Source organism: Notamacropus eugenii, chromosome 4 (assembly GCF_028372415.1).
Source record: "Notamacropus eugenii isolate mMacEug1 chromosome 4, mMacEug1.pri_v2, whole genome shotgun sequence".
NCBI lineage: Eukaryota > Metazoa > Chordata > Mammalia > Diprotodontia > Macropodidae > Notamacropus > Notamacropus eugenii.
In genome coordinates this window covers 103,136,845-103,151,029 of record NC_092875.1, presented here as the reverse complement: position 1 = coordinate 103,151,029, position 14,185 = coordinate 103,136,845, and the positions used below count along the sequence as shown (strand labels likewise).

General features: G+C 36.6%; 1 protein-coding gene and 1 long non-coding RNA gene across 6 annotated transcripts in view; one reads left to right on the top strand and one right to left on the bottom strand.

Moving 5' to 3' along the window:
* Nucleotides 1–14,185, top strand: part of KHDRBS3 (KH RNA binding domain containing, signal transduction associated 3) — a 309,488-nt gene that overhangs the window by 160,669 nt on the left and 134,634 nt on the right. For all 5 annotated transcript variants that reach the window (XM_072602997.1, XM_072602998.1, XM_072602996.1 and 2 more), the window contains exons 3-4: nucleotides 1,340–1,456; nucleotides 9,313–9,459. In XM_072602997.1, the coding sequence (XP_072459098.1) occupies nucleotides 1,340–1,456; nucleotides 9,313–9,459 (264 nt within the window). The remainder of the gene's footprint in view (nucleotides 1–1,339; nucleotides 1,457–9,312; nucleotides 9,460–14,185) is intronic.
* LOC140500426 (uncharacterized) overlaps nucleotides 8,447–14,185 on the bottom strand; it is a 67,266-nt gene continuing 61,527 nt past the window's right edge. Inside the window, exons 2-4 of the long non-coding RNA XR_011965732.1 lie at nucleotides 12,076–12,200; nucleotides 10,908–10,992; nucleotides 8,447–8,881 (exon numbers count right to left, since the gene is read on the bottom strand). This is a non-coding gene — a long non-coding RNA (uncharacterized lncRNA). The remainder of the gene's footprint in view (nucleotides 8,882–10,907; nucleotides 10,993–12,075; nucleotides 12,201–14,185) is intronic.

The following is a 14,185-nucleotide window of genomic DNA, read 5'->3' as shown; positions in this document are numbered from 1 at the left end:
TTGAGTGTAAATTAAATTTGATAATATCTATCATAGACCTACTATGGACAAAGTATTGTACTAGGGACAATGAATACAAAATGAAAACAAGATAATAGTTGCATTCAAGGGTAGTTTGTAATGTAGTAGGGAGAGTAGTTATGTATACAAGCATGTATTATGATAATAAAATGTGATTGAACCAAAGGAAAGGGTTTTGTAAAGGGCTATATAAAACTAGAGGCAGGAGTGTGTACTTTCACCTGCACATAATGAGGTAAGGCTTTGTGGAGTAGCTGGCAAAAAAACTTGGCCTTGAAGGAAGAGAAAGGTCCCAACTTAGAAAGGATGCATTTTTAGGAATGAAGGACTATTTGAACAGGAAATAAAGGGAAAAGAAGATATGATCATCAGATACTCAGTGGTGCAATTTGACTAGATAATAGATTGTATGAAGAGGAATAAAATGAATTAAGCTTGGAATGATATTTTGGAGCTACGCTGAATTATCTTAAATTTGATACTAAGGAATTTGCATTTTGTCCTATAGGTAATGGGAACCAATAAAAGTTTCTGCAAAGAGTGATACACTGATAAATAACTATGGGCCAGGCACTGCACAGAGATACCCACAGTTAAACTATAGATTCTAGATTTAACATGCTAGAGGAAAATAAATTTTAGTATGCAAAGTAAACATTGCTGTCTGTTATTTTTTGATTCTGTAGTATTAGCTTTGAGATGTTTAAATAATAACTTCTTACTATTAAAGGATGGATATGGAGAATTATTTTCTACATTTCTGGGGTTTTCAGTTATTAATACAACTGCCTATGTTATTTTTTTAAAAAAATTTTTAATAGCATACCTCACATAATTGCTACATTGTTATAAATGGGCTTTACAAAGTAATAGAGCAAGATGATGAGGAAAAAGTCACATGCAAAATTAAGGATGATAATAGTAGAATGTGATAAGACCGAAAGTCAGGGCAAGGTAAGGAACTGTGTAAAATTTAAGGGTGAGAGGACTTGCAGCTCGGTGGCACAATGGATAAATTACTGGAGCTGGAGTCAGGAGAATCTGAATTCAGATATGAACTTGGATACTTACTTTGTGATCCTTAGACATTCACTTAACTTCTGTTTGCTCCATTTTCTTCATCTGTAAATTATAGTCTATAATAATACCTACCTCCTAGAGTTGTGAGGATAAAAAGGAGAATATTTGTAAATAACTTTGCAAACTGTAAAGCACTATGTAATTGCTATGATACTTTCTGTTTTAAAAAACACTTAGGTACATCTGTATGTTACAAATTGTAGCTTGTTCTTTTTATTTCTTTCCTTTTTTTTTCTAGTTTAACTTCGTTGGAAAACTTTTGGGTCCACGTGGCAATTCACTAAAGCGTTTACAGGAAGAAACTTTGACCAAAATGTCCATTCTTGGAAAAGGTTCCATGAGAGACAAAACAAAGGTAATAGACTTAGATAACTAAAGTGTGAAAGTCAGAAGGAATTTTAGAGATCGTTTATTCCAGTTCCATAATTTTATATATGTAAAAACTAAGGCTCAGAAAGTAGATTTAGGTTCATAGATCTAAAATGTGATGGAACCAGTACTAAAAATTAAGTCATTTTCACTCTATTGCCCTTTGCAGAGTCACATGTCAGATAAAAATGGAGTCAATGTTTTTAGTTAGGACTTCATATTTTTAATTTATAAATTAAATTTTTGGACCTGAAGTTGGGAATACCTGAGTTCAAATCTGGCCTTAGACACTAACTAGCTTTGTGACCCTAGGCAAGTCACTCAGCTTCTGTTTTCTGACCTGTAGAATGGAGGTAATAATAGTACCTAACTTCCAGGATTTCTGTAAGGATCAAATGAGCCATTTGTAAAGTGCTTTACAAACCTCAAAGTTACATAAATACTAGCTGCTGTTCTTACAAAGTTATTTATATTATATCTTTCTTACTCTAAATTTCTCATTGTCCAGTGCTACTGTTAGAATTCCACATCCCTTTTATTAAGATAATTATTGGTGTGTGAACTTGTGTATGTATACACATATAAATTCTTAACGAATTCTGAGGATTGAATCCGAATTAAACTTGGAAGTTGAGGGAAGAGCTGGTTTGTCTTTTGTTTCTCCAGGCCTTTTTTACTTCATAGCACTCCTGTCAACTTCCAGGGTGCACAGGTGTTCAGGGAAGACCTAGTATTTCTGGTGTGAGGGCCACTGAGCCCTTTGCAGGGCTGCTTTCCACCTTTGGTGTCCACCTACCACCCAAGTCTTACCTGTGGCTCCAAGAAACTGTAGGATGTACAGCAACCATACTCCAGTAAACCGTTTTGGCAAATGGACTAAATCAGGTTGAGGATCACTGAGGGCCTCAAACTTATTGATAAGTCAGTGAGGGTGTCTACACCAAGCATGTGGAGACTTCCACAGTAGAATAGGTGGATGTGAGCAGTTTGTTTCAACAGGATTTGAAAGCAGTGAAAGCAGGTGCTCTGGAGCTCTTAAAACTTGGTTAGATATCAGAGATGCCAAGTTCATCTACTGCATCCCAAGTCATCATTAGTTATCCTGATTTCTGTCATACTATAGGATTTTGAAGGAAGAGAGAATGAGAGAAGTAAGTGCCTTCACATAACTACCTAACTTAAATCCAATATGAGTTAGAAGACGTCACCCATACCATTTTACCATTTTTGCCTATCTCCAAGTCCCATGGTGATGGGCAAGTGACAAAGCAGCAAGTTCAGACAGAGTGGAAGCTGTAGTCACAAACCTAGACACAGACAGCCCAGGCCATAGGATCATGTTCTCACTGAACTGAACCAGCAATGGGATTCGGGAGCCCTCTGGATGTCTGAGCATCCTTTTTTAAGGACCACACTACTCATCTGTGGCTATGAGGAAGGGGCTCTAAAAGTTGTCACCTAACCTAACTATGCCCTGCTTGCTGCAGTAGGCAGGGATCCCACCTTGTGGTGGGGGGAATCAACTAAAACTTTCGTAAAGATGATTCCACTCACCATTGATACGTGGAATGTGTATATCTTATGGATAGTACACTTGAAAGAAGAATACCTCTTGTTGCAGGAGAACCCAACAGGTATCGCATCCAAATAATATCCCCGAATAAAAGAAGTCAGGCAAAGGAAGGTCAACTTACCAAATGCAGAATTGGATACATGTATTTCTGGAATGGCCACAGTGATGGGGACAGTCATGAAACTGTCATGAAACTCAAAACTAATCTAGTCAGCAGGCTTGTTATAAAAGCAAGGATCTCAACATGCAGAGGAGGGCCTGCTAGTTTCTTTGATCTACTTTTATACTTACCAGAGAGAGAAGCACCAATATCTAGGTTTTCAAAGCCAGGGTGGCTCCCTAGAGGCTGCCCAGAGTCTCCTCTAGCCAAACACACACTTCCAAGGTGTAAACCACAAAGTAAAAGCCCACCTCAGAGTATTTATGCATTTTTCAGAGCCAGAGGGCATCATAACCCTTGAGAATCGTGCCTCATTAACAAAATGTGTGGACCTTCCTACAAATCTCCCCTAATCAAACTCCCCAAATGGTCAGGCCCATTAATGGGTAGGGGAGATCTTTAATCTCATTAGCATTACACTTGTATACCTCCCAAAAGAAGTGAACAACAGGCTCATGACAGTACAATTGCCCCTTTCAGGAAAGTGCCATGCCACCATCACCAGTGGGTATGTTCCTGACATGCTAAACCCTGATGTGGACAAAGAAAAATTTTATGAAGACCTTCATTGTTAATGTGCCAGAGGGAAAAGCTTATAATTCAGGATGACTTTAATGCCAGAGTGGGGATAGACTTTCATACTTGGCAGAGAGTCTTTGGGAAGAATGTCTTTGGAAATAGCAATAGCAATAGCAACTTTCACATACTACTGAAAACTTGTGCATCTCATGACCTCCTCATCACTAACACTGTCTTCCATTTACCTAAACATATTAAACTTCATGAATATGCCTTCACAGCAAACATTAGCATCTAGTAGAAAATGTCATTATAAACAGAAGAGATAGAATATGAGAGTGATGAAGGCAGTGTGTGACAAGGAGTGCTATCTTGATCATACACTTATCTTCTCCAAGCTGAACATTTGCATTCAACCAAAGCAGTGGTCCCAAGGGAAGAAGACTACCAGAAGACTTAGTTGTGTGTATGTTTGTGCTTTGTTGCTGAAGACCATGCCATCAAAGAAATGATGACATGACTTGAAGTTGACTTTTTTTTGAGTGAGGGAGTGCTGTGCAGGTCACCAGCCTTACTTCTTCTCCAGAGCCATCTGAATCCAGTGACCAGAAATTCGTTAGGATGACTAGAAATGACCCAGGATGAGGCAATTGGAGTTAAGTGACTTGCCCAAAGTGACACAGCTAGTGAGTGTCAAGTGTGAGTGTCAAGTGTCTGAGGTGAGATTTGATCTCAGGTCCTCCTGACTCCTGCACTGGTGCTTTATCCACTGCACCACTTAGCTGCCCCCTCAGAAGACTTAATGTCAACAGATTAGAGCACTACTCTTTTAGCGAACAGTTTGTTACTGACTTAGAGTGAGTTAACACCCATTCAGAGAATAGGGCTCTTTAAGAAGTGAGTCAAGGAATGGCCACTTTAATTAGAAAAAAAGAAAAAAAATCAAGCTGGTGGGGGAAGACCCTCAGATTTGCTGTTTCAAAGAGAAACAGTTACTGTTGACATTCACTCTAAGCATGAAGGGCCCAAAATACAGCCAGTATGTGGAGCTTTGTAAAGCCAATGAGATATCCATAGCAGCTGCTATGAATGTGTATTTCCAGGGTAAATTCCCAAAATATAAATAACTCTCTTCCTCAAAGACAAAACCAAAATATTTATTTAGATACCAGAAAGCTAAATCCACCATAGTAACAAATAAGTCTATACACATCACCAATCTAGGGAGCACCAACATCCTCACTTGGCCTTCCCTCCTTTAGACCTCCCCACGGTAAAATTCCTCCCTCTCTCAGTCATGCTATCTGCTCTGTCTCACTCTCTCCCAGCTCTTCCTCACACTTACTTCCTGCTCTACCTCTTCGGGAAGCTCCTACCACCATGCCAGGTGACTCAGGCTCCTTGTGACTCAAGCTGTGGCCTGGGCTAAAGCTCAAAGCAGGTCACAATGGCATATTAAGGGGCTCAGAAGATCTTCACATTCCCTTAACATTACAGGCTTGGGCAGGGACCTATTGTCCAATCTGTGAGCTTCAGAATGAACTGAATTTAAGGTTTTGCAGAAGGAAGGAGGAAGAAAGGAAGGGAAGGAGGGAGGAAGGAAGGAAGGAATCAATCAATCAATCTAGCCAGCAGTATACTACAAGTTCACTGGGCAGCTTCTCACCATCAAAATCTACCTTCCTCTGGAGAGAGAGAAGAGGAACTGAGTTTACCCAACTAGCTGAGTCCCCATTCAGGCAGCTCATTGTCTACTCTATGTGAGTACCTGAAAAGGCCTTAGCCTAAAAGGGCCAGGGTCTCCCAGTGCATCTTGGGCTATCTCCAGTCATCCTGATGAATATCTGGTCACTGGCTCAAGATGGCTCTAGAGGAGAAAGTGAGGCTGGTGACTGCACAGCCCTTCCTCACTCAAATCAAAGTCAACTGCAAGTCATGTTATCATTTCCCTGATGTTATGGTCTTCTTCAGCAACGAAGAATAAGCAGCACAACTGTTACTGAGTTGGAGAGAAAGCTGAGCCTACATATATTTGGTGAGAGTGGAGTAAAGAAGAAGTGGGCAGATTTCAGAAATTTGGTGTTTAGGACCACATTTACTCATCTACATCAGAACATTTGCAAATATCAAGATTGGTTTGATGAAAATGATGGGGAAATTTAGAAGCTATTAAATTAAAAATAATAACTTCACAGAGTTTATTAGCAAGATAGTTCATCCATCTCTAAGAAGATAGAGCTTAACTCTATCAAAAGTGAAGTATAAGTGAAGACTAGGGCTACAGGATTTCTTGAGCAGCAAGAACGTAGAGGAAAATCAATTTTATACCAGTAGTAACAACCCCAAAAGCTTTTATGATGGCCTGAAGGCTATTTATGAACGAAAGACTTATGGTACATCTAGACTTGTCAGTGTTCATATTGATTAGTGATAAGGATAAAATCCTGCAGAGAGGGGCTGAACACTTCCAATAACTTTCTCACCAAACTGTCATCAGTGCTGAAGCCATTGACTGTATTCAGATTGATGTCAGTTTCTCTCTAGTTCAACTTCCAACTGAAGAAGAAGTTTTGAATCCATCCACTTCCATCCACCAGGCAAAGTGCCTGGTACAGATTTTATTCCAGCTGAGATTTACCAGGCAGATGGCTCTGCTGACTGAAGTCTTCTGGGTTATATGACAGGAGATGGATCTGTACCCTAGGACTTCAAGAATGCCTCCACTGTCACCCTCCATAAAGGAAACAAGAAAGGTTTTTCTTTAGGCAATCACAGGAGAGGGTCTTGTTTAGTCATTACCAGCAAGATTATTTCTAGAGTTCTCCTTAATAGCGTGATCCTTCTCCTGGAAGATGGTCATCTACCTGAGAGCCATTGTGGTTTCAGAAAGTTTTGGGGAATGGTCAGTATGGTGTTCCTGCAACTCCAAGAGAAATAAATGCAAGGAGCAGAACAGAGGTCCTTATACAATGTTAGTCAATCTGACCAGTTTGATACTGTCAGTCTTGAGGGCTTGTGGAAGATCATGGAAAAATTTAGTTGCCTCCAGAAGTTCATGAATTTTGTATGCCAATTCCATGATGGAATACTTGCACAGGTTCTAGATAATGGATGATGCTCTTGCACTTTCCCAAACACCAATGTAGTGAAGCAGGGTTGTGTGCTTGCTCCCATGCAAAAGCATGATATTTTCAGCAGTGTTGCCAGATGCCTTCAACTAGGATAAAAATGGCATCAAGATCAGCTACTGCACTGATGGTAATTTAATTTGAAAAGGCTACTGTAAGCCAACACTAAAGTAGAGGCAGTGTTGGTGCTTGACTTTTTGTTCACAGATAATTTTGCACTCAGTACAGCCTTTGAGACTGAGATGCCACAGAATTCTCATGTAGGAAGAATTTTTGTCTCTTTCTAAAAAGAGCTATCACTTATCATTAGGCAGGTAGGACAACTTTAGATGAGCAGTGAAGAAATTGTCTCTCTTCTACCTTGTAATACTAGTAGACCACAATCTAGTTGCCCTAAGTGAGTTCAGTTTAATAGTCCTAGATTAATGAAAACCCTAGGTACTGAAAAGAAGTGATACTTATGATTACTGATCTGCAGTCATGTGTCTTTGAAAGATTTTGAAGAATGGGGGAATGCCATAGAACTTGGGTAGGGCAGATATCCTAATTTTTAATAGATAACAGACTGGATTCTACAAATCATAAACTGATTGACCTTGTCTTTTATTCCTGACAAAATTCTAGACTATATTATTTAAAAGGATAGTAGGGATTAAAAGGGATAGTAGGATCAGTCAGAGATGGAATGATTTTATGAAGGCAAGTCATACTAGATTAACTTCATTCCCCTTTGTGATAGAGAAAGTATTTTTGTAAATAGTTAATGCTGTTGGTACAATGACAGTCTATTTATTCAGTTGTTTCAGTAGCATTTGATTCTTTATGATCCCATTTCTTATGAAACTGTAGTGGTTTTCCATTTCCTTCTGCAGCTTATTTTCCAGATGGGAAAACTGAGGCCAACAAGATAAAAGTTGCTCAAGGTCACACAGCTAGTAAGTGTCTGTGGCCAAATTTGAACTCAGATCTTTCTGACTGTAGGCCCTGATTTCTATCCACTGTGCCACCCAGCTGCCCCAACAATATTTCTGTACAACTATTTCCAGATTTCCATAAAAACAGTTCTGTGTTCAGACCCAATTATTAGAAATTAATGATTTGATGTTATCTTAGAGGAAAGTTTCTATTTGTGTCCTCCAGTGATGTGTTCTTGGCCTTCTGCTGCTCTATATTTTTGCAATGACTTGTATTCCTGTTAGAGAAGGCCTGTTCATCACTTTTCAGCCTGAGCAAGATAAGTAATAACAAATGACAGAATCAGTATCCAAAAAGTTCTCAGTAGGACAGAATGATGGGTAAACTTGAATAATATGAATTTTATAGAGATAAATGTAAAGTTTTATACTTTGTTTCTAAGGAAATAACTAAAATGTTTTAAGATGTGGGAATTACAGTAGATAGCATTTAATGAGAAATGTCTCCAGTTTTTAGTTTATAGTGAATTAAATATTAATGGGAGTTGTGCCATGCACACAAAAAATGCTAATGCTAATTTAAATTGTACCAAAAAGCATGGTTTCCAGAGTGAGAAAAGAAATAAATCTACTGAGTCTGACCATATCTGGAATGCTATATTCAATTTTTGACACCATATCTTTAAAAAAAGATACATTAGATGGAACATATCCAGAATTCTGGACAATATGCCATAAAAAAACATAAGTTGAAAGAATTGTAGATGATTAGTGGGGAGAAGACTTATGGTTAGCTTCTCTACAATCCTGAAGTATTTTGAAATTTTTTTTTATGCTGCAATAAGATTAGCTTTGATTTACATAGACTTGGAGTGTGATAACAACAGTCGGAAGATGCATAGATGAAGGAAGGCTCAGGCTTGATATAAGGAATTTTTTTTTTATTAGAATTGCCCTAAAGTAGATTATCTTGGGGTTTCCTTATCCTTGAAGGTTTTCATGTAGAGGCTGATAGCTCTTCGTCAGGGATGATTTCTTTTTCCATGATGAGTTGGGCTCTTTATCGTCTGAAGTCCTGTCCAGCTCTTGGTACTTCAGTTGTGCATACCATGCCTGACTAATGAAAGAGTGCATTTGATCTCTAATATACTGCATTTCTTTGACTCTACTGTGGTGATAACTGCAAGTATCATATTTTCTAATATTCACTCTCAGGACTCAACTTTAAAAAAAATAGAAGTAAAACCCATCTCTCACCCAATTCCTTTTCTTCTCTTTGTATTTTACTACTTAAGTTACTTTTTGTTCCTCCAAAATATTTTTTGAAAAAAAAAATAGTTTTATTCATGATTACACCAAAAAAGCCTTTGAAGTAGTACCTGATTGTCTATATCTAACCTCTAATTTAATTTTAGTAAAGATTGTGTTGGGTACCTAAGTTGATTTTTATTTAATCTTTTGTTACACATCCCAAAATAGACTTATGTATTTTGATCATTATTTTTCTCAGAATTGCACATTGCCAAGAATGATTTCTTTTTTCTTCAGGAAGAAGAGTTGAGAAAAAGTGGAGAAGCAAAGTACTTCCACCTAAATGATGATCTGCATGTTCTCATTGAAGTTTTTGCCCCTCCAGCAGAAGCATATGCTCGAATGGGACACGCTTTGGAAGAAATTAAAAAGTTTCTCATTCCTGTTAGTATAGTAATTTTATTTCTTCTAAATAATATACTTAAAACAGTAATATATTCAATTTCTTCTTCAGTTTTCTTATGAGATCCTTATTGGCATTTTGTACTATGATTATCTTTGTTTAATATAACTTTCTAAACCCCATTACGGTGATTATGGATAATAAGAGATTTGATAACTTAAATATATTGCATTGAGAAAGTAGGAAGAGCAGGGGTGAAGCTTATCATCTTTACCATCAGTTTCTCTAGAAAAATGGTTTAACATAGCTTTTCAGTTTCTGTGTCCTATGTGTTAGGCATTGCATTAAACACTGGAAATAGAAATAAAGAGGTAGACCTGTGATATCATTGGTATATAGGACTCCTAGAGAAACAAATGTCCAACAATATATACAAGTGCCTTTCTATAACTTAAAGCCTTTGAGAGTTTTCTAGAGCTAATTGTCCACTATATTGTTGAGGTAGAGAAATAGAATGATAGATTAATATAGAGCTATATATTGTATAAATATTTTTATATTCATCTACGTATCATCAAAAGACAGGGAAGACAGAGAGATTAAGGCTGAAAAGGAAGGTACTTTGGGAAAACCTCTGGACAGCAAAAAAGTAAATATAACTGTATGACAGCACAGTACTAGAAAATGGTGTCAGAAATGATAATTCTAATAATGAGGTGTATATCAGGGCAAACTAAGGACAACAAAATGAGATTTTTTTTTTTATTTTAGTGTGCTCTACTAACAAAGTAATTTCTATTTTTCCTTACCATTAACCTGTACCCAAATATTTACATATGTGTATATCTTCTGGGTTTGTTTTTTACTTTTCTTTTTATAATAATGAACTCATTAAGCACCAACAAAGATTTCACTATTAAAAAAAAAGAATAGAGGACTGCTTATGAAGCCATGCATCCCCACTAGTGAAATGTAGTTTGTAATTTGAAATAATTTAAAATGGTATAGTCATTTTCTCAGTGTCCAGTTTAACTCTTATTCCTTTCTGAATTTCCTTTTATTCTCTTCTATGTAATTTTAGATACTTCGCTCACAACTCGTTTCTTCTTTTTTGGAGTTATTTTTACCTTTGCACTCTCCCCATAATTTTAATCATAACTCACAAATAAAAGCCCTCCCTTATACCAAATAAACATAGTCAATGAGGTAGTGAACCAAAGGTGAAGAATGAAATATGTATACAGGGTGTCCCAGACATCACGATGCTTTAAGCTTCAATAGCTTTTATAGCTTAAAATGGCACAAAGACTTTTGAGAAACCCTGTAATTTTGGACGCAGATAATCTTGGAATGTTTTTCTTTGTGCATATCTGTTGCAAGACTTTTGTTCCTCCCCCCGCACCTGCTCCCCCAATGAGGGTAGGTAGAGAGGGAGAGGACATAGATTTTTGAAAGAAAGAAGAAGGGCAGTAAAATTAATAAGACTTACCAATTGAAAGGAAGAGGCAAAGGTGATTCAGGTGATAAGCTCAGATCTTTAGGAGACTGGTGGTATAATAAACAAAATAAGGGACCTAAGACGAAAAACATTTTAAGGGGACCAAATGATTTTAGTTTTGATCATGTGTTAATTGGACAGGTAGAAAACCCAGGTAGTAATGTCTTATTAGATGTTTGTGACTATAATGAAAGTTAGTTGTAAATTCTTTTTTTGCACTCTTACCTACTTGTTTTTCTGTTGCTTACAAATTATCTTCATCATAAACACTTAAGTTTGCTATACATGGAATCGGGAAGACCAGAATTTGAATCCTGCCTCATATACTCACTAGCATTGTGACCTTGGGCAAGTCATTTAACCTCTGTTTGGTGTCTTTTCACCTGCAAAATGATGATGATGATGATATCATCGATTGCCCAAGGTTCACCTAGTAGACAATAATAGTATCTGCTGTCTAGGATCAAGTGAGATAATATTGCTTAAGAACTCTATAAATCTTTAAGTGCTGCATACATGCTAGCTATTCTTACAGTCTTTATCACTGTTGTCATTATTATTATGTGAATGTATTCAAAATTACTGTAAAAAGCCTCTTTTGAAAAAGGGGGAGGAAAGCAGTCCTGATAGCAAGCATAGTAAAGCAGAGCAAATTCCCATATCTGCTCTATTAAAAAATATGTCCTGTTTTTCACCTTAGTTTCTCACAGTCTCTGTCATGAGGGGTAGGGCACCATGCTATCTTGTTGGTTTGGGGGAGTTATACAAGTTCATTTTATGATAAGATTGGTTAAAAGTCTTTCAGAATTATTATTCTTTACAACATTATTATTATTATTATTATTATTATTATATAAGTTGCTTTCCTGGTTCTACTTATTGCACTCTGCATCACTTCATTCATGTCTTCCCAGATTTCTCTGAAACCATATCTTTTCTACATTTATTAAAATTGTTGATAATTTTTATTTCTTTTGCAAACTGCTTGTCCATATACTTTTGTCTATTGGAAAACACTTTTGTTATCTATTCTTTATATATCTAGGATGTCATGGCACTGTTTAGAGAAATTTTGCTCCAAATTTCTTCCTCCTAGTTAACTATTCCTCTTCCAGTTTTCTCTCCATTTGTTATTTGTGTAAAACCTTTCCAATTTTACCTTTTCAAAAAAGTACAGCAGCCCTCTGTCATTCTTCTTTCCTTTGGCCAAAAACTCTTTGCTTGTCATTGTTAAAGCATTTTTAAATATAGTCTTCTGTTAAGTTCCAGGTACTTCACCAAGTACTAGAGGTAAAAAAAAAAGATAAAAAAAAGTACCACTTACTTTCAAGGTATCATAGTCTAACAGTAGAGACAACATGTAAACAACTACGTACAAGCAATATGTACACAACAAACTGGAAATATGGTTAAAAGGAAGGCACTATCATTTAAGGGAGTTCCAGAAACATTTCTTCTGGGATCTGAGATTTTAGCTGGAACCTTCAGGATGCCAGGAGTTACAGAAGATTTGGAGAACATTTCACACATGTTTGACAGCCTGCGAAAATGAAGTCAGGAAATGGAATGTCTTCTGGGAGGAACAGTAAGCAGGCCAGTATCACTGGATATTGGATCATGTAGTAAGTAGAGAGGAGTGAAGTGCAAGAAGACTGTAAAAGTAGGTAGGTTTCAAATTATAATGAGTTTTAAAAGCTAAAGGATTTCATAGTTGATCCTAGAAATGATATAGGGAGTTTATTGAATTGGGGGAAGAGGGGTGACATGGTAAGAACTATACTTTAGGAGGGTCACTTTGATAGTTGAATGGAAGATGGATTTGATTTAGGAGACATTTGTTGCAAGGAGACTAATCAGAGAACTATTGCAGTAGTACAGGCATGAAGTGATCAGGTTGGGGAGACTGCCAGCCTTGAGATAAGGAGGCATTGCAAAGGTAGCATCTAGAGATCTTGGCCACAGATGGGAGGCTGAGATAATGAGTTCAGTTTTGGAAATGTTGAGTTTAAGATGTCTATGGGGCATGGTATTGGAGATAAGAGAATGGAGGTCAGGAGACAGGTTAGAGCTAGATTTATTAAATATTTATTAAATATCTCAATTATTTATTAAATATCTCAATAGGGATGATAGTTAAATCCTTGGGAGCTGATCATCTCACCAAAGTAAATAATTCAGAAGGAAAAAGAGAACATAGGACACAGTGTTGGGGAACACCTGTGATTAGTAGGCAAGACTAAGAAGAAGAAGATTAAACAAAGGTGATAGGTCAGGAACAGTCAGACAGTTACGAGAAAATGAGGAGAAATTGATGTCAGAAAATCTGGAGAGAATAAAACGGTAATTGATGATGCAAAGAATGAAGATTGGTTAAGAAAGATAAGGACTTAGAAATGGCCATTATCTCTTTCCCTATTCCTCTAATATGTTCATGATAGGATCTTTTATATCTAGGTCATGCATTCATTTAAAACCTATTTTCATTTAGTTTAAGATGTGAGATGTTAGTTTATACCTAATTTCTCCCAAACTTTTTTACAGGTTTTCCAACACTTTCTGTCAAATAGTTAGCCTCTATTCCAGTAGTTGGATTTGTCAGACATTGTGCTGATGTTTTTTGTTGCTTATGTTTTTGTGTATATAATCTTTTCTAGTAATCAACCTTAAAATTATTATAAAGCTTTGATGGTTGTTGTTTTGTAATATGCCTTAAATAGGATATTTCTCATCCCTATTCTGTGCCATTTTTTCTGATCTTTTTGGTTTGATAGATTAGGTTTGGTTTGTTTTTTTTTCCTTTTTATTCTGATAATTTGTTTTTATTTTATAATTTTTGTTACTCATTTTGCTTCTCTTCTTGTAGTTCCAGTATCCCTTTGGTAATTTGATTGCCATGGTATTTGTATTAGTAAGGGCCAAACTTGTATCTCTTCATTTAGCGGCTCTTGGCCACGTGAAATAACTATGGGATGGTGGACTATCTTTGCTCTTAATTTCTCTCTGCTGAACCATTTCCAATTGTCTGCCTTCCTTTTATTTCTTTTCACTGCTGCATTTGTTTTTGGTTTCATTTTCTATTTTAGTATTCTACCTAACTCTTGTTGTTTTTTTTTAAAAGAAATGGTTTGAACTCATTCATATTAGTAAAAACCCTTTCTTTTTTCTAAAGGATAATGCAAAATTTTGAAGGGCACAATTTTAGGAGGCATATCATTTCATTTCTTTTTCAGTATATCGTTTTTCATTTTTTCATTTCAAGTTGAAGGAAT